This window comes from Perissodus microlepis, chromosome 16 (genome assembly GCF_051167445.1).
Source record: "Perissodus microlepis isolate ML-2025 ecotype Zambia chromosome 16, ASM5116744v1, whole genome shotgun sequence".
Taxonomy (NCBI): domain Eukaryota; kingdom Metazoa; phylum Chordata; class Actinopteri; order Cichliformes; family Cichlidae; genus Perissodus; species Perissodus microlepis.
Genome location: NC_140476.1, coordinates 22,206,219 through 22,234,216, shown reverse-complemented (window position 1 = coordinate 22,234,216; position 27,998 = coordinate 22,206,219). Strand labels below are relative to the sequence as shown.

Here is a 27,998-nt window from a genome sequence, read left to right as displayed (position 1 = left end):
AAAAGGCAAGGTGAGGTTTATTGAAGAATTCATGACAGTTTCTTTGCCTCTCTGTAGCCCTCGTGTTGACAGTCTTTTGTTAAAACACAGTGATGCACACATTATTGTAGAAGTCAAGACTCAGCACCTGAACGTGCTTTACATTAGATATCAAAAAGAAGCTTTTATCATAACTCTGAATAAAAGAAACAAAGGCCATCTTTGGCACAAAAAATTAACATGATGGAAAAAAATGCACCTTTTTTGTGTTTTTAAATTACCAATATTTGGTAACTGATGGAGTTCTTGTCATAGTAAAAACCAAAAGATTGCAAACAGATGTCACTTCATTTTGATTGAATGAATTTGCTTTTGGAAAACAATCACATCTTTGGTTCGGTGACCTATTTCTAAGATTCACAAATTCTGTAGTTAAGCAAAACACAGGCAAAAAGAGGCAGGGGAGTGGTGAAGAATGGATGTTTAACAATTTGTCGTTTGATATGTTTTCCTTTCTTAACTATTTAGAAAATCCCTGCTGTAAAGATGTGGCCATTTCTCCATAAAGTATGAAAAGTTTGGCCTGAATTTGAACAAAATCGCATCAATTACAAGACAAATTCCCACCCTGACCGAGACGATCGGGCTCGATTCGTCAGCCTTGCGTGGAACAGCTGCTGTGCTCTGGGTAAAGGATCCCTAACATCAACACACTGCATTGTCTGCCACAGAACATGCCCACATGTACTGACATTTAAAAATAAAAAGTGAAACAGACAAATGTGTCATCGCAACTTGTCACCAAGGACGGAAAGAGTGATAGACACTGTTAGTGGGTACTTTTTTCCCCTCCCTTTGATAGACATCACCTTGGTTTAAACAGAAGGGCGTTTTCTCAAAGTGAAGTCAAGCCCAAGACTGCTTTGCTTTCAATCAAAACCAGTGATGGTGAGTCAGACACAGGGGTGGGATAAAACAAAACTGAAAAGGGAGCCAGGGACACTCGCTGAACTCATAAAACTGTCTGTCCTTACAGCCAGGCAGTTCACATCACAGTGTGTGTTTGTGTGTGCCTATATACTGTATATATTACCCTGTATTAGGAGAGACTCCCTACCAGTGAATAGAACACTCAAGTGTCTTCAAGTTTCCTCCTTTACTGCTGCTCTGCTCACCTAAACACTTGAGTTTTAACGCAAACATGCTGATGTGTGACAACCAGCAAAGCAACTGCCACTGTGTGTTAGATCTACAGGACTAGCTACCTGCATTCAACTGTTACACACAAAACAAAAGAAAAAAAAAATCGCATACAGACTTTTTCTTTTTTCTTCTCTGAGAGAACCATGTGATGTACATTCAGATCACTCCTCCACCTTGGTCTGTTGTTCGGCGCCCGGGGAGTGTGAACTCTGTCTCAGTGTCTGATCTTTGTGCTAAAAGAAGGCGACACCGCGGTCAGTCACACAGGAAACTGAAAAGGCAGACAACCACACATCCTGCCTGAGCTTTGGAAGAAACACTTCCTCCTTAAAAGTAGCAAGTGCAAGTACTAAAGCTCTCTCACGTGAAGGCAGTGAGGCGATGCCAAGACATAAACATGATACTATATACGTATCCGCAGAAGTTTAAAGCCTAATATGGCAGATGTGTGCTCAGATGTCTCTGTAGGTGGGCGAGGTGGGGAGGGGTGGGGAGCGACACATTTTCACCGTGATCTTTGGAGAGAAATTACATTCACAAAAATTTCAAGTGAATTAAACAGAAGTAACAAAGCAACATCAATAGCCTGAGGCTGCGCTTCCATCACAGACACAAGTTTGAAGATATCAAAAACAACGCGATCTTCACTCCAAGATCAAAGACACTGGTAATGGCTATAAGTTGACCCTGAGGTCCAAAAGATTATTTGCCAATAGGCACCTTCTGTTCACTACTTTTGTAGTGTTGCTGAGAATGAAGGTAGTGCTCAAAGAACAAAGAAAAAAAAAATTGCAGGAGCAGATCCGTTTCTCACTCTCACCAAAAAGATCTCAGAAGTGAAGGATGGTGTGCATCTTGAGCTCACCTTCAAACTGGCAGTGAAATGGATGAGACGAACAGTGGCTCCAATGCACTATGGGAACGGTCTGTTTGCTAATACAGATGAAACTCTCCTCCCACTACGCTATTATCTTCTGACAAATATCACATAGATATTTCCCTATACAGTCTGTGCGTCTCCACTTCAGACAAAACACATTTAGAAAAAAAAAATAGTGTACAGCTCTTGTACAGCATTACAACAATGCGGTGGAACTCAGCAGCTTTCCACAAAACAGTCTTCATTTGTTCATTTCGGTATCTGCCTGTGCGTCTGGCCCACAGCAGCCGGCACCCTGGTTGCCATCAGGGCTTTTTGGCTGCTGTTTTGGCTTTCCCGTTGGGCCCTGTTTTGATCTGGGTCATCTCTACATCTGTCAAGGCGTCAGGAGGAAGGCACGAGCGCATGCGTTCAATGGTTCTCTGGTAAGCTGCCCTCTCCTGCTCCAGAGAGCGAATCATGTGCTTCATTTTGCTCTCCCGAGAAAGGAAGTTCTCCATGCTCGTCTCCAGAGTCTGAATCTTTTGCCGCGCAGCCTGGAGGACACAAACATTGTATGTTAGAGCACACAGAGTACAATGTATAGACTAACATTTAAACAGGAGGTGAAAATAAGACAGGCGTTACAAAATCTCAGAACTAAACTAAAAGTCTAAAAAGGAAGAATTTGTAACTTGTAGTCACACGATAGCACGTGACCTTTTTAAAAGTGCAAATCAAATATGATTTTATTTCTTACAGAATCACAAGCACTTGTTAAATGTTGTACGAGCAGATTTCCAACACCATAGGTGTGACTCAGACGAGACAGATGGGACAGTAAATAAATATTTCTTTAACGTGTATTTATATGAAGACCATCAGGTGTGACTTTACTGGTTCTACTTTAAACATTAGTGAAGCGATATCTGCAGAGCATGCAGCATTTAGTCCCTTTGTCTTACAAACATTGGTACTGTGTTTTTAACTTGTGTTTTAGTGCCATCTATAGGTAGTTTTAAGTACTACTACTGGCTTCAAAATTGTCTCCACACAGTGACACTGGGTTAAAATGTTTACCTCAATTATATCATAGTCACGTCAAAATTAAGTAACACCCGGCAGGGGAGTGGGTGGGGCTGGGGTCTCATAGAGGTTTGAACCTTCACTTCCTTACCTGAAGTTTTTCCAGCAGCTCCATATTTTGCTTCTTCAACTGCGCATTTGTCTTCTCCAGCTTGTCAAGCCGCTCAGAGTCATCAGGCAGTGGTCCAGATTCTAACATCTCATCTTGTAGAACGTGGTACTCCACTTCGTATGCTTGCAGCTGCTTTGAGATGTCCATCTCCATTACCTGGCCATCAACAGACAGACAGATGCCACTGAAAGACAGCTCGTTATCGTACAACACTCTGGTACCAAAACATTAAGGTCAATGGAAATGCACCTGCATGGAGGGTTCATCAACAAAAAGACCAAAGTGATCTTACAAACAGCTTCAAATCACGTGGGCACCTTTCTGAGGTAAAAGCATATTCTGAAGCCTTACTGACACAGGCCAAGAGACTGGTCACCGACCCCCTGGCAACCACAAGTCGCTAGGGAACAAAGTGCATTCTTCGACACCAACCATGAATTTCAGTTATTTAGTGGTTGATGGATGTTGTAAGGATTTGAGCTTTGAGCTTTCACTAGTATCAAATTTGGGCCAGGATGCACTTCCAAGTGTTACTGTTTGTTTAATAATCTGGCACTGTAAAAAAAAAAAAAAAAAAAAAGGCTGTTTGTGTACCTTAGCAATGGTCTGCTCCATCTGTGTGTGACTGAGGGCGGGGAGTGTCGTTTTCAGATAGTCCACAATGCTCTCAAAGCTGTCACACTCAACTATCTCCCCCTCATGGCTGCCCAGCAGACAGAGGGCCACTTTAAAAATCACCTCAGACCCCTCGACAAACACAAAATCTGAAAAACAGGCAAGGCAATACATAAACCAGTAGTGATTTACGGTGTTTTTCCTCGAGCTGTAGGGCTTAGCAGACAATTAAATTATCATATCCAATTTTGCATGTGAGCAAACAAACTATTAATCTAAAAAGAAAAAGTAAAAAAGATATGTATATACCAAAGATGCGGGACACAAAGCCGAGGGGGAATTGCGAGGCAAAGAGCGTGAGGAACCACGGCGCGGCGTAGAGGCTCGGGCAGATCTCGTGCTCCTCAAAGTGGTTGTACAACTCACGGTGATAGTCGTGCAACAGCCTGGTGAGCTGGTACATCTGAATCTACACACACACATAAACACAGAAGCAGGTCAAAACATGCTGCGTCAAACTGGTATGTCAGGACTTGTTAACAGAATGTCACAGACCAATCCAGGAATCACCAGCTGGCAAGCCAACTTTTATCCAAACACAGAGCCCTTAGTATTATTATTTCATAGACTTGCTCAGACATGCGTCACAGCCAGACATTTGATGATCTGTGCTCTTTAACAACACGTTACTCAAAAGCAAAGCCAATAGAAAAAGGAAGCAGAAGTTAGCTCAGGCTAAAATTAGACAGTTATCAAGTTTTACAATTTCCTGACAGTTAAAAAGAAAGCAAGTAATACCTTTAGCTCCCTCAAACTGAGCCACTGTGCAGAGAAAACAGACGAAACTCCTCCTGACTTTAAAAACTTTGGATTAAAAGTGTAAACCCTGCAGGGAAGAGAGACCTGGCTCAGCAGTTACCTGAAGCGGATTAAATATTACCACGCCTGCTGATGCTGTAACTGCAGCGAGGTCAGATGATGTTTAACAGATACAGAGCAGGAGTGGTTTGACTAAGAGGTGGAGACACTTAACTGCTGTTTGCTCTTGGTAGCTAATAAAACCCACACAAGGGTTCGTGCAGCAGTAAGTAACAGCTAAAAGTGAATGTTTACAGCATAATGGCAGTTATGCAGTAACAAGCATTTGTTACTGTATAACTGTTTCGAATAGATTGGAATTTGTTTAAACTGAACGCCACCTTTGGCAATGGACATTTGCATGTGTTATTGTGCACAGCATTGTCTTTACAGTCAGCGGTGGCACTGGAGCTTAACATTTGCAAATATTCCTGCAATACATAATGAACACAAACACTGGACATTGTGACAGAATAAGTTGTTCATTCCACCCACTGACCTGCAGAGAGACCATGTCGGGTCTGTACTGCCGCCTTATGCCGAGGTCATACATGAGAAACTTCAGCATGTCAAAGGCCTGCTCTTCACCCATGTGGAGGAGCAGAACTCCAGCCACAAAGCTGATACCCTGGCAGTAGCCAACCTGTGCAGCACAAGAATTTTAAAAAATGTTTAAAAAGGGGGTTATTGCAAATTTCACAACAATCATTACAGTACAGGCCTTAAAGTGAGCCACTGTGGGGATTACAGTATGTACCTCTGTATCCAGCAGAGAGTAAGCTTTCAGGAGGTTGTAAAGGGAGAGCTGTCCAGCGCCAAGCTGGGCTGAGAAGTACTGGTGGGTGGGGAAGGTCCGGCCTAATCAGAGAGACAGATAGTGAGAGTAAATGTGAGAAAAATAACCAGGAGTTTTTGTTTTCTGGTTAACAAATTAAACTAAGAGCAACAATACTGAAGTGACAGCTCTGAAAACAGTCGCCTTTGCTGAAGGACCAGCTGAGGCCATCTTCAGATTTCTGGCCTTCCTCAACATATATAATCATAAACAGATACAGCATGTGTCATGTGAAAAAGAAAGTTTCTCTGTGCATTCCTGTCAAAAACTAAGCATAACCTTACTGTTCCCATTGGAATTCAGAGGTTCTGTAGCAGCCAGAAGCTAATTAATATATATATATATATATATATATATATATATATATATATATATATATATATATATATATATATATATATATATATATATATATATATATATATATATATATATATATATATATATATATATATATATATCTCAGATGTTTATATCAGTTTGCTGGTCTAGAGCTTTCAGGTGTGTGTTAACACAATACCACAATCTTCCCAGGAGTGGACGTACCAGCAAATTCACCAAAAGGTCAGACTATATAATGCTCAAAGAAGCTGTAAAACACCTGAGAGCTTAATCTCAAATCTTACAGGCCTCAGTTAGCATGTTAAATGCTCGAGTTCATTACAATCAGAAAAAGAATGAAGTATTGCAGCTTGTTTTTAAAGGTTTCCCAGACTTCTGCAGCAATGTCCTTTGGCCATAATGCACAGCACCACATTTGGCAAAAACCAAACACAGCATATCAGCACAATATGCTGTGAGGGGTGATGATTTGGGATCGTTTTTTAGCCACAGGACCTGGGCACCTTGCAGCCAAACATAAAGTATTCTACAGTCAAATGTGAGGTCAAAACTGAGCCATGCAACAGGGCGATGATCACAAGCACACAGTCAAATCTGGATCTTACACCAGATTGTTCATAAACAAATGCCTGAAAACCCCAATGAAGTGAAGCAATGTTGCAAAGAAAAGTAGGCCAAAATACCTCCACCCTAACGTGAAAGACTGACAAACTTATACATGTTAAAGGAGAGTCTACAAACTGAATCATGGGGTGTACTTTCTTTTTCACATAGACACAGAAACATTTCTACATGCATAGATTGTATCTGTATCTTCGATGAAATTCATGGGTTTTTGTGGTCCTGTGCACACCTAAATCGACCAGAATGGCATGCTGCTGTGCGGTGAGCTGCTTGAGGAGGTCATGGTAGTGGGTATCCAGGGCTAGCTGACGTGGCGGGAGTCTGTGACGCAGCCGGTGCTGATGGGAAAGAAGCAACCAGACTTCCCCGCGTCTGCTCTTTGGAACTCCTGCACACAAAGAACCACAACAGAAATAAAAGAAACAATGTTAACTTACAACGTTTTTTGTCCTGTGGGGAGTTTCAGATTTATTTATAGCGCTGTTTACATGCCACTGGTGATACGGTTTTCTTTTTTTCTTTTTTTAGTGCCTCTCACCTTGGCAGAGGGCACGATACATTTCTTCCTTGTCTTGTGGGACCGTTGTTCTGCCCGGGGCTGTCAGTTTTCTCTCCCACAAAGCCTGTGCATCTTTGGAGCACTCGCTCACTTCTTGGTAGTTAAGCTTCATCTTGCGGATGTGCAGCTCATCTCGGCTCGCTGCAACAGAATGTATGAATATATATATATATATAAATATCAGTATAAAAAGCGACCGACTCATATTTAATATTTCCATTAAAGACTCTGTTTTCAGAAAAAAAAAACGAGACTAAAGGCCAACAACTTCGAAATAAGCCCCTATAACTTTGGATTTGTAGCAAAGAATAATGACGATAAAAAGATTTCATGTTCCAGAGAAAGCGTGGATACAAAGCATCGCGGCTTCAACCTTTAATCACTGGATAACGTGGAAACCCTTTTCACATAAACGCAAGCCACAATAGGCATGGAGAAACTTACAACAGCATAATGGGAGCACAAAAGATAACAGAAATCATAAAGTATGATCACCATGCACGCAAAAAAAAAAAAGCTGAATCGAATGGTACAATAACCAGCCACCAGACGCATGCAAAAACATCTGCTTTTATTTTTATCCCAAATTCTCCTTTTATGTTGCTTACCTTCTATTAAATAGTTATTCACAGTTAGGTCCTCAGACCAGCATTGATGTCATAGTAGCAAACAAAGGGAAAGAGATGTGTTGGTGTTCAGAATATAAAAGCGACACATAGTACTTCTATTGCCTGTCACTGGAAGCAACATATTTATTAGGTCCATGGTTTGATCTGGGCATTTACAAAATATCATGATCTTAGGTCTTTTCTTTAGCATTTTAAAGGGTAACTTCATTAAAGATTATCTTTTTATAATAAGATAGCTGTTCCCAATCGCCAAAAATAACATGCAAAAAAAAAAAAAAAAGCCCCCAAAGCCCCCAAAATAACCCACTTGATGTCATTTTTTAGCCATTTGTTTCCTTGGGTTTGCAAAGCTGCATCTGGACAATCCACAGTAGCACTACTGGTGCTATTATTTCAGTCTTTTTATAAAGGAAAATTGCAAGACTTCACTGTAAGCTACACTACCGCTTCTACATAAGTTTGTCTATCTGAAAGTGCTGCAAAACCAAAACTAAATGTAGCTTTGCTCAAGTGTCCCAAAACCAGTATGGCATTACCAGACTTCTGGAAATAAACAAAAAATGAAAGAGCTTAACGAGTTGCTAACCTCAGCTCCTTTATCTCTGTCCATGATCATAAAGCTTCAGTTGGGAATGACAAGACTTTAAAGATTGGAGTACGGGGTAAGGGTTGAGTGTAAAGCTTAGATGACAGGTGAAGTAAAGAGACAGGAGTTTAAATTATTACTGTAATAAATATCTTCCTAGCTTAATATAACTTAACAATGATATCCAAGCTTTCAAGTTATAGATACTAACAGTTACTGAGGGGAAAAAAATACTTATATACACTTTGAAGTCTTTTGCGGTAATATCAATATCAGTCATAGTACCAGGCTCCACTCAAGGTCACTATACTTTGTGTAGAATTAACTAGTTAGACTCACCTTCAAGTCTCTGATTCTCCTTCTCCATGCGCAGCAGGAGGATCTGTTGGTGGATAGCTGTCCTCCAGAGAACCCGGTAGTCAGCTGCCGTCCTCTTTGACTTCTTCTCTGACCCAGGGTCGCCTGCCTGGGGCAGCAGCTGACCCAAAGAGTCCAGAGATGAGGCACGAGGAGAGAGAGGCAACAGCTCCCTGTTTTCGGAGTCGTCTGAAACGCAACATCCAACACATGGTAAATATAGAAAATATATTGTTAAGTCAAAGCTTTTGGGACAATGAATGCTAGAAAATAAAAATGGGCTTTCTGCAGTGGTAGTTCACAGATTGTTAGCACTCAGCTCTGCAGCTGCACACAGGCATTCAGACTGCTCTAGCTTCTGATCTGCTTTGGTTTTACAGTGTATTAACAGTCTCACTGCTCCCATCAATGCAGCAAAAACACAGCAGGGAGCTCCAATAAACCCAGACCAATTTTAACTGAACAGAAGGACAAAAAAACAGAATCACTTCTTAGAGACAGATGTTTGACTTTCAAAATTGGATACAAAGCTCAGGAAAGCAGTCAAAAGAATTAAACTGGTTTTTCTGGCTTCAGTCAGAAAATATTCTAACTATATATGACTAAATCAGTCGTAAATAAAAATCATGATACAATTTTGCAATGCTGCTTAGTCAAAAACCTTGTTAGAGACTTATTCATGGGGAAAACAATGGTACAAAGCTACTTGTTCTCCCTTTGCTCTTTTTCAACTCTCAGTCTTTGCATATAAGCCTGGAATTTAAAAATCTGTTTGAGGTACTGTCATTTCTTAGAAGAAGATTCGATCTGCCTTCTAGTAGATCTGTGGATTATACAAAGCTTTTACATTGTGTTTCTTGAACTCTTACAAGGATCGAGTTGCCAGACCTGTGTGCGGCATGGATGCAGATGGCTTGTTCATTGGCGATGCGACTCTCAGAAAGATCTTCTGTCTCCAGGAGACCCTGCGTGGGCTCAGAGGGAGACCCCCGCTGAACGAGTCACTGCTACAGCCAGACAGAGTCCTCTTCCTGCCTTCGCCATTGCTACGAAAGAAAACAGCAGCGTCAGTGACACCTGATCAACGAGTCAGGAGTCAGCTTACACCGACTCTCTTTTCAGCACACTTTTACAAATGCAGACACACACACACACACAAACATAAGCACACATACACACAATGGTGGTAAAATAACACAAACTCTCTGGACTGATAAAAAAATAGTCAAGATGAAACTTCAACATACTGCGCCAGCCACTAACTCCTTCCCAGTGTAAATGTTAATAAAGCAGCAAAGTCAGTATGTAAAAGTGAAACATCGGCCACAGCTGAGGTGCATGCACGTGTGTTCATCTGCTGAAAAAGAAGTTGGGTTAGTAAGTGGAAATGAAAAATCAGAACTGAAAAACTTCCCCACCTCGTAGCAAATGTTTTCCTTCCAACTCAGCAAATAAATGCCGGTAAAAGCTGACCGTGATGAACATTGTTGCAAGCTTGGCTGGTGCTGCTGGACTGAATACCGAACGTCCCATTTCTCATCCATGTCAACAGAGGTTTTCTACACAAGCGTACAATTACCAGCCTTGCAAGAGCAAAAGTGGGTTGTGAAAATTTAAGCAAATTTTAATTCAGTTCCTTTGAAAGTGCAGATTGCATTCTTTAGTCTGCACAAGAACAGAGCTTTTTCGCTTCTCGCTCAGTGTCGCTTAAACAGCTGGCGAGCTTGTTTAGCACACAAGAGCCCGTCGGATCACGTGGGCAGTGAAAAACAGGAAGTGACCTTGGATTGAAACAAATGGCACTGAGAAAACAATTGTTCTACACATATAACACTGTCTCTTTAACAGATTAAAACTCTTCCCCTGACCTACTACCTCTTGCTATGTTTTCATGCTCGCTAAGTCCCTAAGAGGCAAAGTTGTCATACAGTGCAATCAACAAAGCAAACTAGGCTGCGAGCACGTTGGAGTATTTAGATCAAGTGTCTCCAGTGCTGTGTCATTTAAACTTCTCATTCACCATCATTGTAAGCTGTGCTCAAAAACTTGCTCCTACTGCTGCACCATCAAGTATCGAACACACTATATTTGCTTATTTGTGAAGCTAACCATTAATAGCAACTGCTGAACATAAACGTATCAGGGAATCTTATTAGCATGACGAGTCAGAGTAGCAACTCTTGCTCCAGTCAGGAAGGATGAAGGTTAAAGCTGTGAGACACAGTTATTAAAGCAAAAAGCTTGCAATGCACATGCAAATGCAACAAGGGAGGGATGCATCAGCATCTCCTGCTGAGAGAAACAGGAAGAGGATGGCTCCAGCTGCATACATTGTGTGGAAAAAAAATGAAAAAGAATTTTATCCTAAGACAAATTTGCTTTGGATATACAGAAAAAAAGACACAGGGCAATAAAGCTGGGTGTTAAAAAGGTGTTGACAGCCAATGGGAATACTGCTACTGCCAGCAAAGAACAGCCTGTCCCTCCCACCCATCTCATTCCTGATGAAGTCCCCGGTATGGGGTGCATTTCAGTCTAAGCAAGGGGGGTTGCCTGAGCACCCCCCTCTCACCTCTTGAGGCTCCCACTGTCTGGAAGGGAGCTCAGGGAACCCAGTGAGCCCTGGTAAAAGCTTTTCAGGAAAGTGGGAGCAGTGAAGGAGGAGGGGAGGCTGAAGGAGGAGGAGGAGGACTCGCTCTCCGAAACACTGCGTGTTCTTGAAACAGCCACGGGACTGGGCGGGCCAAACATGAAATGCCCACAAATAAAGAAAAACATTACACAAAACAAAGAGCTTTCGGTCCAAGCACAGAAATGAATAAGGGAAAAAAACAAGTGGGGAGCTTATGAGGGATCAAAACAGTGACAGGAAACTTGTGATGCTAATGTTCGAGGACAGCGGGGCAGAAGGTGAAGAGATTATAGACTGATCAAAGTGCTGCAAATAGATTACAATGTCTGTGCACACACACTGTTGACGCGATTAAAAGAAAAGCAACCAGTTCTAATGATTAAGTTAGCATTAGCCATATCTTCAAACAAAACACAAAAGCTCAATCCAGCAAAGGGAAAGGGAGGGGATCTGTATAATTGCAAAAAGGAACAAATTATTAACTCCTGCAAATATCACCAAACAGACGCAGAACCCTTCTTTAAAACTGCAGAGGGTGATTAACTGTAAACTAGCTTATATTTACCTGCTTTGCAGCAACTCTGGGTTAACGGATTGCTGTCGGCGAAGCGGAGTCTGTTTGTTCTGTATTGGCAATTGGCCCTCGAAGGAGATGCGTTTTTTCACAGGTAGATGGCTGAAGGTGTGAGCGCGCCGACGAAACTGAAAGCCAGCTTCCGGGTCTTCGTCCGGGAAGGCAGGAGGGGAACCTGGGGGGGAGTGACCAGGAGATTCCTCATCCTGCTGAAGAGGACAGAATGTGTAAGGTGGGAAGCAGTCAGTCATATTTATGACTTCACTGTTTTCCAGTGATGCATATTTAATGACATTTTTTATATATATATATATATATATATATATATATATATATATATATATATATATATATATATATATATATATATATATATATATATACATACATACATACACACACATTTTTTTATGAATGGCTTACATTTCTGAGGATCATACAATCAAACAAAAAGTCAGTGACAGAAGGCAAAAGTCAAAAAGTGAAAAATCAGTCCATGTTTCACTGGAAGTTAAACCACACGACACAGCTCACAGCCAAGTTAAACACTCAATCGCACACTCACCTATTCAACCCACAGCAAGCCTCAGTCCATGGTTCAACTTTATACTCCACGCTATCACTCCGTGCTGCCTCATGTCTGGTGGCACAACTCCCACATCTATTGTATTCTAATGGCCAGTGTCCTGTGACTCACAACATCACACACCATTGGAGGGGAGGACCTCGGTGACACGCAACTGTACACGAAAGCCCTCCTATCTCCTTCCATCATGCTTTTAGAGACCTCCCTATTTAAGATCAGGGTTAGGTCATGCTGCTGCTTTCAATGCGCTTTTTTTTTTTTTTTTTTTTTATTTCATCGGCTACAGCTGATGACATTATAGACTGCAAGAGGTCTGTTTGCAAATCACGCTAGACGATGATGTCATCTAACAGCCTGATGCTGTTGTTAATTTTAGGAAAAACTGATGATAGAATTTTACTCAAATCAGAGACTTTTGCAGTAATCTCTCTTACATCAGGGCCGAGAAGACAAATCCAGGCCACACGTGGCTCAGCAGATGCGTAACTGGACATCCTGAGTGGGATTTCCTTTTCACCAGCTCATCACATCCTGACAGAATCCCCACAAGACTACTTACTCATTTAAACCCAATCAAAGCAACTTTTTTCTGACTTTTTAAAGACATCTCAATGACAGAAACCTTTACTTGAATCTCATAAATTAAAATGATATATGTCACTCAATGATAAATGATCACTTACATTTGTTAAAACCTGCAATAGCCAGTGTGGCTAATCATAGATAAAAGAAAGAGAAATAATAGCTTAATAAATTCCCAGACACTTGGAGCTGCCGTTTGAAGACTGATGTTAATAATCGTCCTTACTTGGCGGTTAATATTTTCAATAAATCTGACATGACAGTATTAACACATCCGGTGAAACAAGTCATACATCTGCTACAAGGAGAGAGTATTTCATACTTTTGCGGCTTCAGTAAAACAAGTAACACTTCTTTTCTGTAGTTTTAACCCTTTAAAGTCTGTTTGCAGGTCTCTAGCAGGTTTGTGACTGTAGAGGCCGTTGTAATAATACCAAATTAAAATCATGATACAACACCAAATATTGACTTTCAAGCTTATTAGAATTGTACAGTCTCTGTTTTTGCCTTATATGCTGTACTTTCATTGTATGTTTCACTGAATCACTACGGTGATTTCCCATTTTCCTAAGAAAATATGAAAAATGAAGGACAGCTCGAGACATTTGCACAATATTCTACAGCATGTGCTTTATGATGTGTTATATAACAATACAGTGGTTCCTCGTTTATCGCGGGAGTTGCGTTCTAAAAATAGCCCGTGATAAGTGAAATCCACAAAGTAGCCAACGTTATTTTTTTTTACAATTATTATAGATGTTTTAAGGCTGTAAAACCCCTCACTACACACTTTATACACTTTTCTCAGACAGGCATGAACATTTTCACATTAATCTCTCTTGTTTAAACACTCTCCAAGTTCTAACCTCCGTAGAAAAATAAGTCCAGTTTTATAGAATGAAACCAAAGTGCAAAATGTTTTGTCGACATATTTGTGTTTGTTGATTAGAAAACTTACAAACATACAGTGCAGCACTGCTAGCGATTGAAGATTTATGTAAATTTGACAAGCTGGACGCATTCTGTACTGTACAGAAGACACGGCACGAGATTGATTGACAATGGTCTATAGCCAATCAGGATGCAGAACACAATGCACGGTAAAAAACAAAAAACAAACAAAACAAAAAAACCCATGCAAAAAATCCAGCATCCCTGTGCTGCATCGGCATTTTAGTTACAAAATGCTTTTGCTGCATTTCAAAGAAGCTAAAAACCTAATCTAATTAATTCTAAGTATAGAATTATAAAATAATTGCTACACCAGCCACAACTTTATGTTGGGTTTGGTTTAGCCTAACCTAGCCTTTAGATTGTAAATTGAGTGCCTGGCACTCAATTGGTTAATTTGCTCGTTTACTTGTTCATCGTAGCAGCGTACTGCTAAACCCATCATGACTGATGAGGAGTCAGAGGGACCATATCACACTCTCACTCCACATTCTGCACAGCAGTAACCACAAGGGAGCCAACAACCTTAAACGGCTCACTAGCAGCTCTGTACACACGTTCCCTCTTGTACTGTTCTGCCTTTTTGTCAGTGCAAGCTTCATAATAAAACTATGTGGGAAAAAACGCAGCACAAAATCGTTTCTCCTCATGCGAGGAGGACTGTTGGTAGATCCACCTACTGACACTGATGAAAGTGAAAGTATTCTTATCGACCTGCCCCTTTCCCGAGGACACAGTTGGAATATAGCATGCTTTTAGATGCCACGGGGTAAGAGTGAGAATTCTCAGAGTCCCCCGACTGAAGCTCTGGGAATTCTCATGTTCATCCTCAAGGACACTTACTCTTTCAAAACTGCTCATGCTTCCCATGCTTCCCAAGCGGCCACGCATTCGACTGGCACCCTGGTGACAGAGATGATTGTACAAAAGTTATAAAAACACAAGTGGGTAAATTTTAAAAAAATACATTTTTTAAAAAAGTAAAAACACTCTTTTTTTCTTTCTTTTTTTTTTTTTTTTTTTTACACAATTGTTTCTGACAAAAAGAAACAGCGATTAGATTAAGAGTGAAGCAGAAAGAAACAAAGGGAAAACGTTTCCTCGCTGGCTAACAGCATTATTGTTCAGCTAAGTCTCTAAGATAATAACAGATGGCAGCAGAGTTCTCCTGGACGCCTCTGCTAAGGAATTATTCTGCTGTCTCACTGGCAGATATGGGTCAATCCAAATCCCTGTGATGACAGTGACACAGAAACAGAAACCTAGAAGACTAGTAAGAGGTAAACATCATGGCGGCTCTACTTTCTGTCCGTTGCGGAGACATAAAAGACAGGGATAAACTGGGGGAAATAAGTAAATGGTTCTAATAATATAACGGCAGGAAATGGGGAAGATAAGGCAGTGGCAGAAAAGGAAACATGTTTTAAAAGACCCACCCTTGCAAAGATATTCTCCAGAGAGCTAGTGAGGGATGAACGCGCTTTATTCTTAAAAATGTCGAGCTTGAAGCGACTGCCGGTGGCTGCGCCATCTCCTGTTGCTGAGCTGTTTGCTGCATTCTGTTAGACCGCAAAAGAAAAAGATTTAATTAACAAGACTTCAATGAATTTAATTATAAACCAAAACAGGTTCACTGTACGAATACAGTTGCAGATCCTGTGATAAAGCCTGCAAGAAACAGCCAATAGCTGCTAACTGCTTTAAAAGAAGTGGTGCTGCTGCTGGAGACCTGCGCTACGATTGATAATATTTAGCATGCAGATCGCTCAGGGTATATCATTCCAAAGCAATTATCCACAATCCTCTCATACTTTAAATGTCGTGTTTCCCCTCTCAGCAACTCACGGAACGTAAACAGCGGTTCATTGTAGGTCTCAGGGAGAGGGACATCTACATCTATACATGGAGGTGGGAAGCAACAAGCTTTACATTTAAGACAGCAGCTAAGGAGTTCTTTTACCATCAATATTTCTACATAATCCCTTTATCAACACAAAGTCCAAAACAAAACCTTAGGATACGGTCTGAGAAATTCAAATTTTATGCCATTTCATGCAAGCGATTTTCAGAACCATCAGGGGTCTGAATTGACGTTTCTCAGATTTCATGTTAAAGACCACTAGAAACATTTTAAGGATCCAGCCTGTCTGTTTGTTTTTGCTTTTCAAAATGAAATTTAGAGTAAAACCAACAAATCGATCGACAACTGTGATGTCGCCAAGTGTCGATTCTCTATTCAACAGAAACACAACTTTGCTGGAAATTATTTCTGGACCGTAAGCTTTCTCGTGCCCTTACCTTAGGGGCCTCTCCAATGTGGAGGTGGGACTTTTGTTTGGTTTCACAGAGCTGTCTCAGATGAAGAATCACAAGCTCATTCTCCTCCTGGTCTGACGCAGGCTTCAGTCTCTGCAGAAATGAATGCACAAACACTCAAGTGTGAATCAACAGCTGTAAGAAATAACATGTTTGTATCAAAGTGTCACCTCCATTGCCAGACCTGAACTCGCTCAAAAATCTCAGCTTGCTCATTGTCGGTCAGCTGGGAGAGATATTTCTGGATGGATAACTTTGCTCTAGGTGGGTAGAGACCTGGAAACAGAGAAGATGAAATAAGCTGTACTCTTTAACTTGCTTTAACTCTGAGAAACACACCGCGCATCAATATATTCATGAGTCAAAGCCGAGAGAAGTGCCGGATGTCTGATGCAGGTGACATGACCTACCTTCAATCCTCTCGCAGAGCTTGTGCAGGTCATGCATGGGGCAGGCTTCGCATAGCTGGATCTGAGTTTTGTTGCTTTGTAAGGCGGCTGCTGTACTGAAGGCCTGCTTCAGGGTCAGCATAACCTCGTCCACCTGACACGCACAGGCGAATGAACACACACATGCACAAAGAAAGAGATGTTTGCCACATGCACTTAAGAATTTCATTTTATTTACATAATTCCTGTGACTCACCAGGGATTCACTGGCACACTGGAAAATGTAGCACACGTACTGAGTGGGACCAGACTCTGAGTGGTGCCGACAGATGAATCCAAAATGGTCAGTATGTTTGATACCCTGGGGATGGGAGCAAAAGACAAACTAGCCTCAGAGGCCTGGGATAGCTGTGGAACTTTATAGCACATCACCATAATGATGCTTTAATTATATCATATTTAATTACTAAACGACCAACAAAGGTGAAAAGAAGTGTATTCTTACATTACTGACAGAGATCTGCCACTAAATTAAGGAATAAACATTAAAGGCTCTCTGTGATTAGATTCCAGTTGCTAGGGCTGCAGCAGAGACACAAGAGAGACCTTTTCAGCGTAAACATTACAAGTAAATATACACCAACCTGACAGCACGATGAGATATCCTTGAAGTTCTTCTCCAGGACCACAGTTTTACTGTCAGGACTTATAAGGTTTACTTCAAAACGTCCAACCTATGAAACACGAGAGAACACGGTCACACAGAGTGAAGTAAAAACATGTAATAGATGCATGAAAAGTTCTCACAAAACAACACTGATGGGAGAGCATGCGTGTAAACACACTGGGATCTCCTGTGATGTTAAGCATTTTATGACTAGGACTATAACTATTCCGGGACCCGATCGGCAACAGAGATAAAACACGCTCACGTGCGCTTTAAAATCAGGGTCAGCGAGTCTCCGCTAATGATTTTTCCTCATAATTGACTGCTACGTACAGTATCACATCGAGCGTTGTGCTCTAGTTTTTAAAATTAGCTTCATGAGGAAACAGGCATGGTGCGTGAGGAATGGCAGCTGGCTCACAGTGCGGCGCACATGTTCTTCATGAAGCAGCGACCGTGTGTTATCACAGGAGCAGTGGTGAAGTCAATTTTTATTATTTTTTTTTAATACCACAGGAGTTACGGCCTTATTAACTGGAACAGTTACACCAGGCCAAGCTGGTCTACACATTATAGCTGCCAGCCACGTGCACATAAAAATGATTTGCGGTGGTGTGAACCTCAGCAGTGAGACTCTATGCAAAGGAGGCCTCCGTGACAAACAGCGCTGAGGCCAGCGACCATTTGGTTTTCTGGTGTAACAGATGGAATCAAGTTTTACAACACAAATTATGGTTTGGCATGAGGAGCTTAAAAAAAGCCATCCATATTATTGGAAAGGGTATGTTTAGAGTGGAGTAAATCCAAAACAATGCAAAATAAGACACCCGGTCAGCCCATCTGTACACTGCGTGCACATACACGTAAGGTGGACATCCCTTTAAGCTCACTGCAAATTATTTATTAAGATATAAATGATGCCTTCAGGGCCCAGGTCAGTCACTTCTCTCCATACTAGACAAAGATTTTCATGTGAGGACACTGTTATTTTGATAAGTGTTCTGCATCGAACCGAAGGAACGAACTTGAACAGTCATTTGGACAAAGAGAAGAGAAGCGCTCTCACTCACTGTGACACCAACACATTAGCAGCAGTACAGCACAGCCCTTTACTCCGTTCAACTTCTCCTACCTGAAAGAGCATAGTGCGGTTTTTGTCTGCATCCGAAGGCTGAATGTGATTTGGTGCGCTAGCATGACGGCGGCGTGTGGAAACCATGACGATGCCTTCTCCCGGCTTCCTCTGCAGACTCCCCACCATGCTGCTGCAGCGTGTCCGAAACTCCTGGGGCTCCTCGAATCCCGAGTCCTCCTGGATGGACTCGGGGAACGCTCCTCGTAGGTTGCTCTGACTACCGCTGCTGAGAATACCTTTACCTGGATCAAACACATCAAACATGAACTCACACTTAAGTTTAGAAAATCACATCACTAGAACCTTTAGTCGCTATTGATCTAATGGATATACTCCAGTGCTGTTCTACCAAGTACACAGGATTACCCAGTTTGACTGAGTCATTAAATTAACCTAGATTTTTCTACTGACCTCTTGTTTTTAGTAAATGGTTTACTTGCCTCCCGATGAACATAAAGTGATAATAACAGAGTTATTATAATTGTGTATTTTTTACTTCGTTTTTATTTTAATTTCATTTTCATCTTGTTTGTAATTCAGTTTAGTTTCACTTGATTTTCTTGGTTCAGCTTAGTTTTTGTTAGTTTTAGTCTTTTATGGTAATACATGCAGTCGCTGAGTTTCCTAAAAAGCACAGAAATTTTTGAAAGCATACATTTAGAGTTCCAATAAACACATCCATCAATGTCTCAGTTATAATCATGTTTTTACCAAACTAACAGATACTAAACCCAAGGATATTTCCTCTAAATTTTTTATCTTTATTACAGTTTTTTTTAAGTCTAGTTCCTATTTTTTCTTGTATAGCCAGCAACTTGATAATTACATAAATGTGGATGGCTGCCACATTTTGTGAAAAGCGTGCAACTTGCTGTTTTCCATTTGGAACACTAGCCTGTCAACATAACAGCGAACACAGTGTAATACAAGGAGGTGCACAAACAGAATAATCCACACTGAGTCAAAGTGAGCACTGTAAACCAACCAATAAAAGAAACATTATAATCATTATTTGGCTGAAGCTAAATTATGCAAGCGAATGTTGTCATTTTGGGTGCAGAACAGACACGTCTACAAATGTAAAGTCGCTCTTTGTCTCCTTGTGTTTAAACTTGATTTTGAGTTGCAAATCAGCTTTTGTGTCCTTGCAAAACTGACAGTAGCAACATTTACTTACAACAATGTGGGACATGTGAACCTGACCAGCCTTCAAGTTACTTGTTGCTGTGCACACATACATCATTTCAATAAAACTTTTCCTCATCATAAATTTGTTTGAAGCGTTCGTCCCCACCTGAGGTCACGTCCTCCCCTCCAGGACCTCTGGGGTCTTCCATAGTCTCATTCAGAGCAGAGGAGAGCGGGTCTCCTTCACCTCCCATGAGAAACTCCACAGGGGGGCTCTCCGTGGATCCTCGTTGACCGTTGAGAAGTCGAACGCGTTTGCGCTCAATCTCGTGCTGGCGAAACTTGTCGATGCAATCATCGACGAGCGTGGATGGAGCCTTCTTGTATCCGACCGTCACCTGGGATTTTTGCAACACCAACAACATTCATTGAAGCCCCTTGTTATCTTAAAAACACTCCATTCTAAAGGCATATGCACCGATTCCTACCTTGCCACAGTAAAGCACTTCAAACTTCTGGGAGTTGTAGAAGGCCTCGTCGGTTTCCTGTTTGGGTTTGGCATCTTCCTTAAGCGCTGTTTTGGACACTTGGCGAATATTACTAATTACCTCAGGGACCTGTAAGCGAGGCAAGTGGAATGAAAGGATGTGATGAACAGGAAGACACGAACAAAGAAAAACCATGACAAAAAGACTAAGGGAGGTCGAGGGGAACACCAGCTTTGCAGACATTGAAAGAGCACGAGTATAACATAACCCTAAAATCTAAAACAATGCAATTTCTAACTTTTCGTCAGGTTCTGTAAAATATGAACATGAATAATGCTTCATGTCATTCTCAAAATGACAAATAAAAACTAAGAAGAAGTAAGAAATTAACAGTAAAAAAAATATGTGAAATCATATCAATACTGTTGTTTTGGTTATGCATGTTAAGACATAAATAAAATAAAACCATATTTAGACTTTGAATTTAAATAACTTGAAAAGAGCATAAGATTTGAACAAAAACTGGTTAACAATAGACGGACCAAAAGCTACAGTGGTGTCAGAGGTAGGCGTGCAGCCATGGGGAACACCCACTCTCTACAGCAATGAACAGAAAACAGAAGGCTGGGGGAAACTCGAGACTTGAAGGTCGATAAGCCTATTGCTGCTACACTGTGGCACTTAAACATTAGCAGGCAGCTAGTGTGTTAGTGTCATCAAAGCTTGATAACAGCTTGCTTTGATAACAAGTCAAAGATTAAAAAAAAAAAAAAAACAGGCAAAAGACAAGACAAAAAAACCCCACCATAATTTAGGCTTTGAATACTTTTACAATGGGGACCGAACAATAGCAGTGGAGTCAGAGAGCAATGAATCACCGCTGCACTAAAATTTTGGCAGCAAACAACTGACTGAAAGCCTCGACGCTAAAGCTCCCTAAAAGAAGCAGAGTGCCTGGAACTAATGCTGCAGCCAAGGTCAGCCAAATACTGTGTTTAAGACAACAGTGAGGGCTAGAACAAACAGCAGCTCCACAGACTGCACACATCAGATCAGATAAGAGCTGGATACAGGCAGTTGAACAAATATATTTCTAATGTGGACTGGAGAGGGAAGTTGTATAGCAAAGTACATGGCGCTTACTTCAGAGGTGTGACCAGAACGACAGAGCGCAGAGAGGGGAGGGCAGGCAAACAGGAAAAGAAAAGCTGTGAATGAACTCAAACATCCTGACAAAGCCCGTGTCTGATTTTCATAAAAGGCAATGAGATCAAATGCGCGTCTGCTACTGGGGCTATTTTAAAGTCCCACTTTCTAAGCGCCTGCTTTCCCACCTCCCCCCTCAAGGCCTTGCGCTTTTCCTGGCTGGTGACAGAGCGTTGCCTTGAGATGAGGAAAAGTGGAAGTGGCTGGGGTGGGGGTGATGCTCAGTCCTAATCCCACACTCCAGAAACTGTGAATGATTTTCAAACTGTTGGCTGACTTATTTTCAGGATAAAATAATATCGCGGTGATCATTTTAAGCTTCAGAAACAAATATCTGCGCTCTCTGTAAACGCGGGTTGTGAATAAATGAAAACATGCTGTAATAACTTACAAGGGATGAAAAATAAACCACACATGGGATCTTGATGGCTACATTTTGAGGGAAAGTGCATTCTTCATTGGAAAAGATAGTGTTGACACTACAAGGTCGAGGTAATCAAAAGGTCTCGTTGGCTGAGAACTACAGCTGGCCACCACAACACTTTGTCACAAAGGGAGGGGAAAAAAGAGACAGATTTGTGTAAACATTAAAAGGAGCTGCTTTATTATACATGAGTAAGATGATGCCGAAGCGCCACTCCGTGCGATCAATTATTCCTTATCTACCCAATACAGAGTCGGCAGAGGTGCTCGCTTCTTGAAGGGAGACATGCACAGACAGGCAGGCAGGCAGAAAAGCTGTTGAGGAAATAAAGGAAAGCCAGCGTCCTCTTCCCACTAAAGCGGTTCTTTAAACTAGCGTAACATTCAGTGATCACAGGCTGGCTTCATTAAACAATATAAGCGACGGCGGTTGTGAAGCAATGCTTCTCTATAAACACCAGTAGCAGAGCAGAGCTTTAGAGCTTAGGTGAAAACAAACACGAGAATAGTGCCCTCTGAGCTGCTAGAGTCCTGAGTACTCTCAGTGCATAGCTCCCATCATGTCCAAGCGCTCTTCAAAAGCCCCTAATAATCTTACAGTAGATGGCACATTGCTCTGCTGCTATTATCGGCAGCAATAAGCCAGACCACTGAGAAGCTGCGGATTCTCACGTTCGGCCACAATATCTGTGATTAGGCCTAATTAGGCTCTTTTGGAGGTGCACAGGTTATCACTGTGTCAATAAAAAGATAAGAATGGAAACAGAAAGCAAGCGAGAGATGAAACGTAATACCCCACGTCAGACCAGAAGCAATCAAAGATCGCATGCTTTTAAGTTAAAAGCATGCGATGCAAGTTCTTAGAAAGTTGCCCAAATTGAATAGAAAGACGGAAAAACAAAACAAAACTGTAGCTTATTAACATCATAAACATCGATTTATGGAGTTGCTTTAAGGCCAAATATCCGTCTTTGTGTGGCTCTGGCTCTGCAAGGATTTGTTCTGATGCCACTTGACATTTAAAGTTTGACCTCACTGTAGCCTGTGCTTTTCCATGTGGCTGCACAAATGTAAGTTGAACAAAGTTCATATTCGACCACAAAAACAGGCAAACAAACAAAAATTCCTTATGATATCTTTACTGACACAGTGACAAGATGTCACAACTGGAAATTGTAATGCGTCAGTGAAGCATCCTATTTTTTTGTGCCAATACAAGTGTATGTGTAAACATTCATAGATCCTGGTAATAAAACAGCTATGGAGAGACAGTTTTTCACTTTGTTTATGCTCTGATTTTACTGAAACTTAGGAGGGAACTCACAGCCATGTGCAAAAGAAACTTTTCATAGAGTTTTATGCAGCCCTGTGAAAAACTAAGTACACACTATCAATTTCGCAGCAACAACTTGAAGTAATAATTTTCTGTCTTGTATGACTTTATCAGTCTTTTGCATGACTGCAGAGGAATTCTGGCTTGCCATCTACAACTTTGCTTCAGTTCACTGAGGTTTGCAGGCATTTATTTATGCACAGCTCTCTAAACGTCCATGCCACAGAATTTCAATCAACCTGAGGTCTGGACTTTGACTGGGTCATTGCAACACCTTTATTCTTGTTTTTCAATTATTCTGTTATAGATTCGCTGCTGTGGTTGGGATCATTTTCTTGTTGCATGACCCAATTTTCAGCCAAGCTTTAGCTGTCAGACAGATGGCCTCACATTTCACTCCACAATACTTTGGTATAGAGAGGAGTTCATTGTGACTGCAAGGCGCCTAGGGCCTTTAGCTGCAAAGCGAGCCCAGATCATCACCCCTCCACCACGCGTGACAGTTGGTAAGAGGTGTTTGTGATGATATGCTGGTTTGTTTTTCTCCAAATATGAAATTATGCATCATGGCCAAAGATCGCCACTCTGGTCTCATCTGTCCAAAGGGCATTGCTCCAGTTTTGTAGTTTGTTGTTCAGATGCAACTTAGGTCATATTCTTCCAAATAAGCCATACTTGTTCAGTATTTTCTCTAATTATAGTCTCATGAACTTAAACATTCAACTTTGACTGAGGCTCATGTGTAGATCTTGGATTTTTCTGCATTCTCTCTGAGCGTTGCATGGGGTGGCCTTGGGGTGAATTTGGTGGAGTCTCCACCGTGCACCTGGCTGCTACTGACCCACTTAATAATAATAATAATGATAATAATCATCATCATCATCATCATCATCATCATCATCATCATAATAATAATAGAGTCCTGAGAAAACTCACTTTTTCACATGACTGTATTTGATCCGGTGACTTATCTGTCACACCAAATTACCAGACAAACAGCTTGCTAATAATATACATTATCATAAAGTTAATCCAAGAACTCAAGTATTCAAAGCTGCTTGCTATGCTTATCTGACATGTAACAACATATCAGTGACTGCAGACAGTTTCCCTTTCATTGTTAACTGTGCACAGAATATCATGATAACCGGTTACAAATATGTGGCCTCAGTTATTGTGCAAGAAATCTGGTCACATTAACAGACAGACACTGGGCCACTTTTCCTTCTCTGGGCAACAGGTGCACGTAATATAAGAAAAAAAGCTTTTCAATTCCTGTCTTTGGCACAAAAGGGAAAGTCACTTGATATAATAGATGAAAAAACAAGCTCTGCACGGTTTGTAAAGCTGAAAGGTAGACAATGGCTTTTCCTATTTTAGTTTAACAGTGTGTGCCACTGTGACTGAAAATGAACATCACCCACAGCAGAGACAACGGAAGGTTACCCAGTGAGTGATTCCACAGTGGTACTGTTCCAAGTCAGAGCAGAGGTTAAAAAAAAAAATTATGGAGGGGTCTGTGGTTTATGCTGTGCAGGCCTTGAGTGTGTGTTGCTGGCTTGATAATAGCACAGTGGTGTTGACTGGAGACTGTGCTGAATGTGTGCCTATCAGTCTCACAGACAAGTCAAGTAAACATCTCCCACTTCAACTGAAAAAAAAGTTTAACTTGTGTCCAAATCTTCCCTTTGATGCTTTAGCAAAATATTATCCATGGCATGTTAATGTTAGTCTTGTTAACCCTAACAGTGAACGCATGAAGACCGAGGCTGCATTTCAAGTCCAGGAGGTCAAACCTGATTTTTAGCACGATGACATTTGAAACACATACATGAGAGATGTCACGTTTGTAGGCAAACTGCATATTCAGGGCTATTCCTTTACCATTTTATTTCTTAAATCCAAAAGGATCTAATAAGTTGCAGTACTCTTGAAGACATCAAGAGCGTCTTTTCATTATAACCTTTCTCATCATTTTGATAGATGCCAAATCTCCTTACACAAGGAAGGCCTGTCATTTCTACAACTAAAAATAGATGTGAAACCATTCCTGCCACCCAAAAATAAAGCAATATTTTTTGTGTCTTCAAAGTCAGTTTGGAAAAAAAGAGAAAACACACAACGTGGTAGTAAGAATGCTCGCAATAAATGCTGTTTATATATGGAAAATGGAACAAACAGACTGCTAGCAGTTGCCGCAACAGGGTGTTGTACATGGCAACAGAGTACTGGTAGAATTAGCCATGCATTCCACATGGTCCACCTTGCACACGTTGCTTGGGCTTGCTGGTTGCCAAACCAGTTCTCGTTGCGTAATAGTGATGAATGAGGTACGTCCAAGATACTTTTCTCACTGCTGCACACACATTCGGGCATTAGCAGAGAGGCCAGAGACCTCGAAAGTGTGCACGCCTTAAACTTGCTGGCTCTTCTGCTCCTCAGTTTTCACTAACACACAAACATTGTGCTCAGCCCCCTGCACAGGAAACGCGATACGGCATGGGCACACTTGAGATCAATGCAAAATGTGAGCATAACTAGATATGTGTTTGTGAACATTACTGGTGCACATTTCCTGAGTCAGTGGGAAAACAGGATTAGCATGAGTAGGGATGTTAGACTTCAGAATGGGTTGCATGGAATTAGGAATTGAGGTGGCACCAAGATTAAACTGCGTTTGTTTAAGAATCTTGTATAAATAACATTTTCTACCACCAAATCAGAGAAAAGATAACTCAGATAAACACTAGGGTAGTAGGGTAGGCTCTTGAGTGCAGCAACTTCCTAAAAAAATATGCTATGAACTGCTTTTCAGAAAAGAGCAGAAAGGATTACTACAAATATATATTCAATCACAGACTCCCACGTTCCTGATTTCTGGCTGTTTATTTCAGTTATTACTCAAGAGTGGCATGCTGATCGGCAAGTGAATGTGCTGACTCAATATTGTATTCAGTTGTTGTCACACCACAGACACCAGACACATGTCAGATCTACAGCGGCGCCGAGCACTGCAACTTCAGGAAACACAGTCCCATCTTCTCCAGTCTGACACATGACGCTGCAAAAGGGATAAACCAACACAAAGACAGAAAATGCCACTCTATAATGGGAGCTTTCAGCTATCGTTTTCCCTTCGTGGTGCAAAATTGGTGAAACCATATGTCTTTTCTTAAGCTCTGTTGCACTGAGCTTCAGGGCCACTGTACTTAAGCTCAGGGAAAGGCCAGGGATGGATTAACTTTGACCAAAAAAAAACAAAAAAAAACAGAGTACTGGGTTTGTCATGCCCACCATCTAGTGGCCTAAATACTTAATCCCAAAACAAACACATTTAGACCAACTACTGATCAAATATTGTGCGAGGTTGAGATTAAATTATACAGCTTTCACCTTGGAGACATTTCACTTCAGGCTTAGTTGGACATCCCATTGTTTTTGAGTTTACAGCTAATGACAGGATCAGTCCACCCTTAAAAAATAGTTTGCCTCACCATGACATCATATTTAATTTAGTCACATATACTCAGGACGTTTGATTTGTAATCCCCTTGGAATATTATGATAAGATCAGAGCGACTGGCTGTTATTGTTTAAGCTAAACTCTGAGCAGGCTACTGGATACTTGCTTCAGGTCTTCTTAGGTGTAAAAAAAAAAATTATTTAAAGCTGTGTTTGTGTGTTCCTAATGGATCACCACGTTACTTTTTTTGGCCTGAGTTTTGGTCCATTCATGCTCATGGTAATTAAAACTGTGCTGTGCAGAGAGGAGCAGGCCTACCTGGTTGGGGTCGCAGGCCTTAAAGACGTGACAGGACATCTCGGACTCGGGGTTGTCGGGCTGGCCCCGCAGGAGATAGGCAAAATAGGTGAGGTCATTGCTGTTGTGAATGAAGCGAGATATGAGCTGTGCTTTGTGCTCGAATATGAACACTGAGGAGTTGTTGCTGGTGGTGGGGACACATCGGATGAAGGGGGGGCAGAGGACCAGATGAACTTCCCTGGGCTGCATCACAGGGCCGCAGTCGCCTTTCTCGCACCGCCTGCGGATCTCGGCCACCAGCCACGGCAGCATGGGTAGGGTGGTCCGCCTGTCCAGCAGGGACCAGCCGATGTAAGTGAGGGCGAACCTCTTGTCCGACTTCTCCTTCTCGTCGTGACTCTCCATGTTGACCCAGCAGACTTTTCGCCCGAAACTCGATGACAACAACACAGAGCAAATCCTACTTCCAAAAAAACAACAACCCCAAAACAAAAATAAAACACTATCAATATATCTTTCCCTCTCGCCACCGAGGCTAGCTGTAGTTGTGTTTAGTTTGCAACACTTTCCATGTCCACATCCATACACAAAGTTTACGCAGCGCTTAAACAAACCTCCAACATGTGCTCGCCCTTTCGATCAGCTGCAACTCTCCATGATGTTCAGTTTTTCCCTCAAGGATTTAAAAAAAAAAGAACTTCGAGTGTTGTCTATTCGCTGTTTTACTCCCTGCTCCGCTCCACTGTTTGCTTAGGCGGAGAACCAAGCGCTAAACACCCCTGTACTATACTGTCCCAACCAAGATAGCTTGCCAAAAACGTGGCTTTGGTTGGCTCCCGTGTAAACACAAGTCACCCAGAGAGATCTGATTTCTTTGACGCGTTGGACGTTGTCTCCGAATGCGCACGCAGGGCGGCGCATTTCCAACGTCCCGGTCCTGAAATCCTAGTGCACAAACGCTTCTTTGTCACCGTTGCGATTTCTCTCTGCAAATGAACAATAAAATACAGACACTGATGCTTGTTTATCGTCTTGCGGCGCAGTCTCCCGTCAGTGATCCTTTCTTCCACAACGCCTCGGAGGCGGAGCGGCTGCGCGCCTGTGACGAACCGCCCATCCATCCCATGTGCTGGAGGAGTGGGCAGCGCAGAGCCGCTGTGCGAAACGTGACAGGACGAGGC

General features: G+C 41.7%; 1 protein-coding gene across 4 annotated transcripts; it reads right to left on the bottom strand.

Moving 5' to 3' along the window:
- Positions 1-27,941, bottom strand: tbc1d4 (TBC1 domain family, member 4). 4 transcript variants are annotated; one of them, XM_084907930.1, is made up of 24 exons: positions 27,432-27,941; positions 26,836-27,277; positions 20,093-20,221; positions 19,771-20,002; positions 18,474-18,718; positions 17,319-17,408; positions 16,931-17,035; positions 16,696-16,828; positions 16,470-16,561; positions 16,268-16,378; positions 15,406-15,528; positions 14,813-14,872; positions 11,842-12,059; positions 11,217-11,378; positions 9,533-9,690; positions 8,627-8,833; positions 7,052-7,213; positions 6,743-6,901; positions 5,470-5,570; positions 5,212-5,355; positions 4,164-4,323; positions 3,834-4,003; positions 3,219-3,395; positions 1-2,598 (listed from the first exon to the last, which is right to left on the bottom strand). In XM_084907930.1, exons 2-24 carry the CDS (start codon positions 27,220-27,222, stop codon positions 2,368-2,370), a joined length of 3,756 nt encoding a protein of 1,251 aa, XP_084764056.1. In that variant the 5' UTR covers positions 27,223-27,277; positions 27,432-27,941; the 3' UTR covers positions 1-2,367. The 4 variants fall into 4 exon arrangements, with proteins under 4 accessions (XP_084764056.1, XP_084764055.1, XP_084764057.1 ...); XM_084907929.1 differs by lacking the exon at positions 27,432-27,941 and having other exon boundaries at positions 26,836-27,332; XM_084907931.1 differs by lacking the exon at positions 27,432-27,941 and having other exon boundaries at positions 11,842-12,056; positions 26,836-27,332.
- Positions 27,942-27,998: the final 57 nt, after the last annotated feature.

Bases quoted from the DNA above. Each gene is read 5' to 3' on its own strand.
- tbc1d4 (XM_084907930.1), bottom strand. From the start codon at position 27,222: ATGGAGAGTCACGACGAGAAGGAGAAGTCGGACAAGAGGTTCGCCCTC. The intron at 4,324-5,211 runs GTCAGTGGGTGG...GTGTGTGTGTAG, and splicing joins CCGACATGGTCTCTCTGCAG to ATTCAGATGTACCAGCTCAC. The intron at 4,004-4,163 runs GTATATACATAT...CCTGTTTTTCAG, and splicing joins CTTTGTGTCCCGCATCTTTG to ATTTTGTGTTTGTCGAGGGG.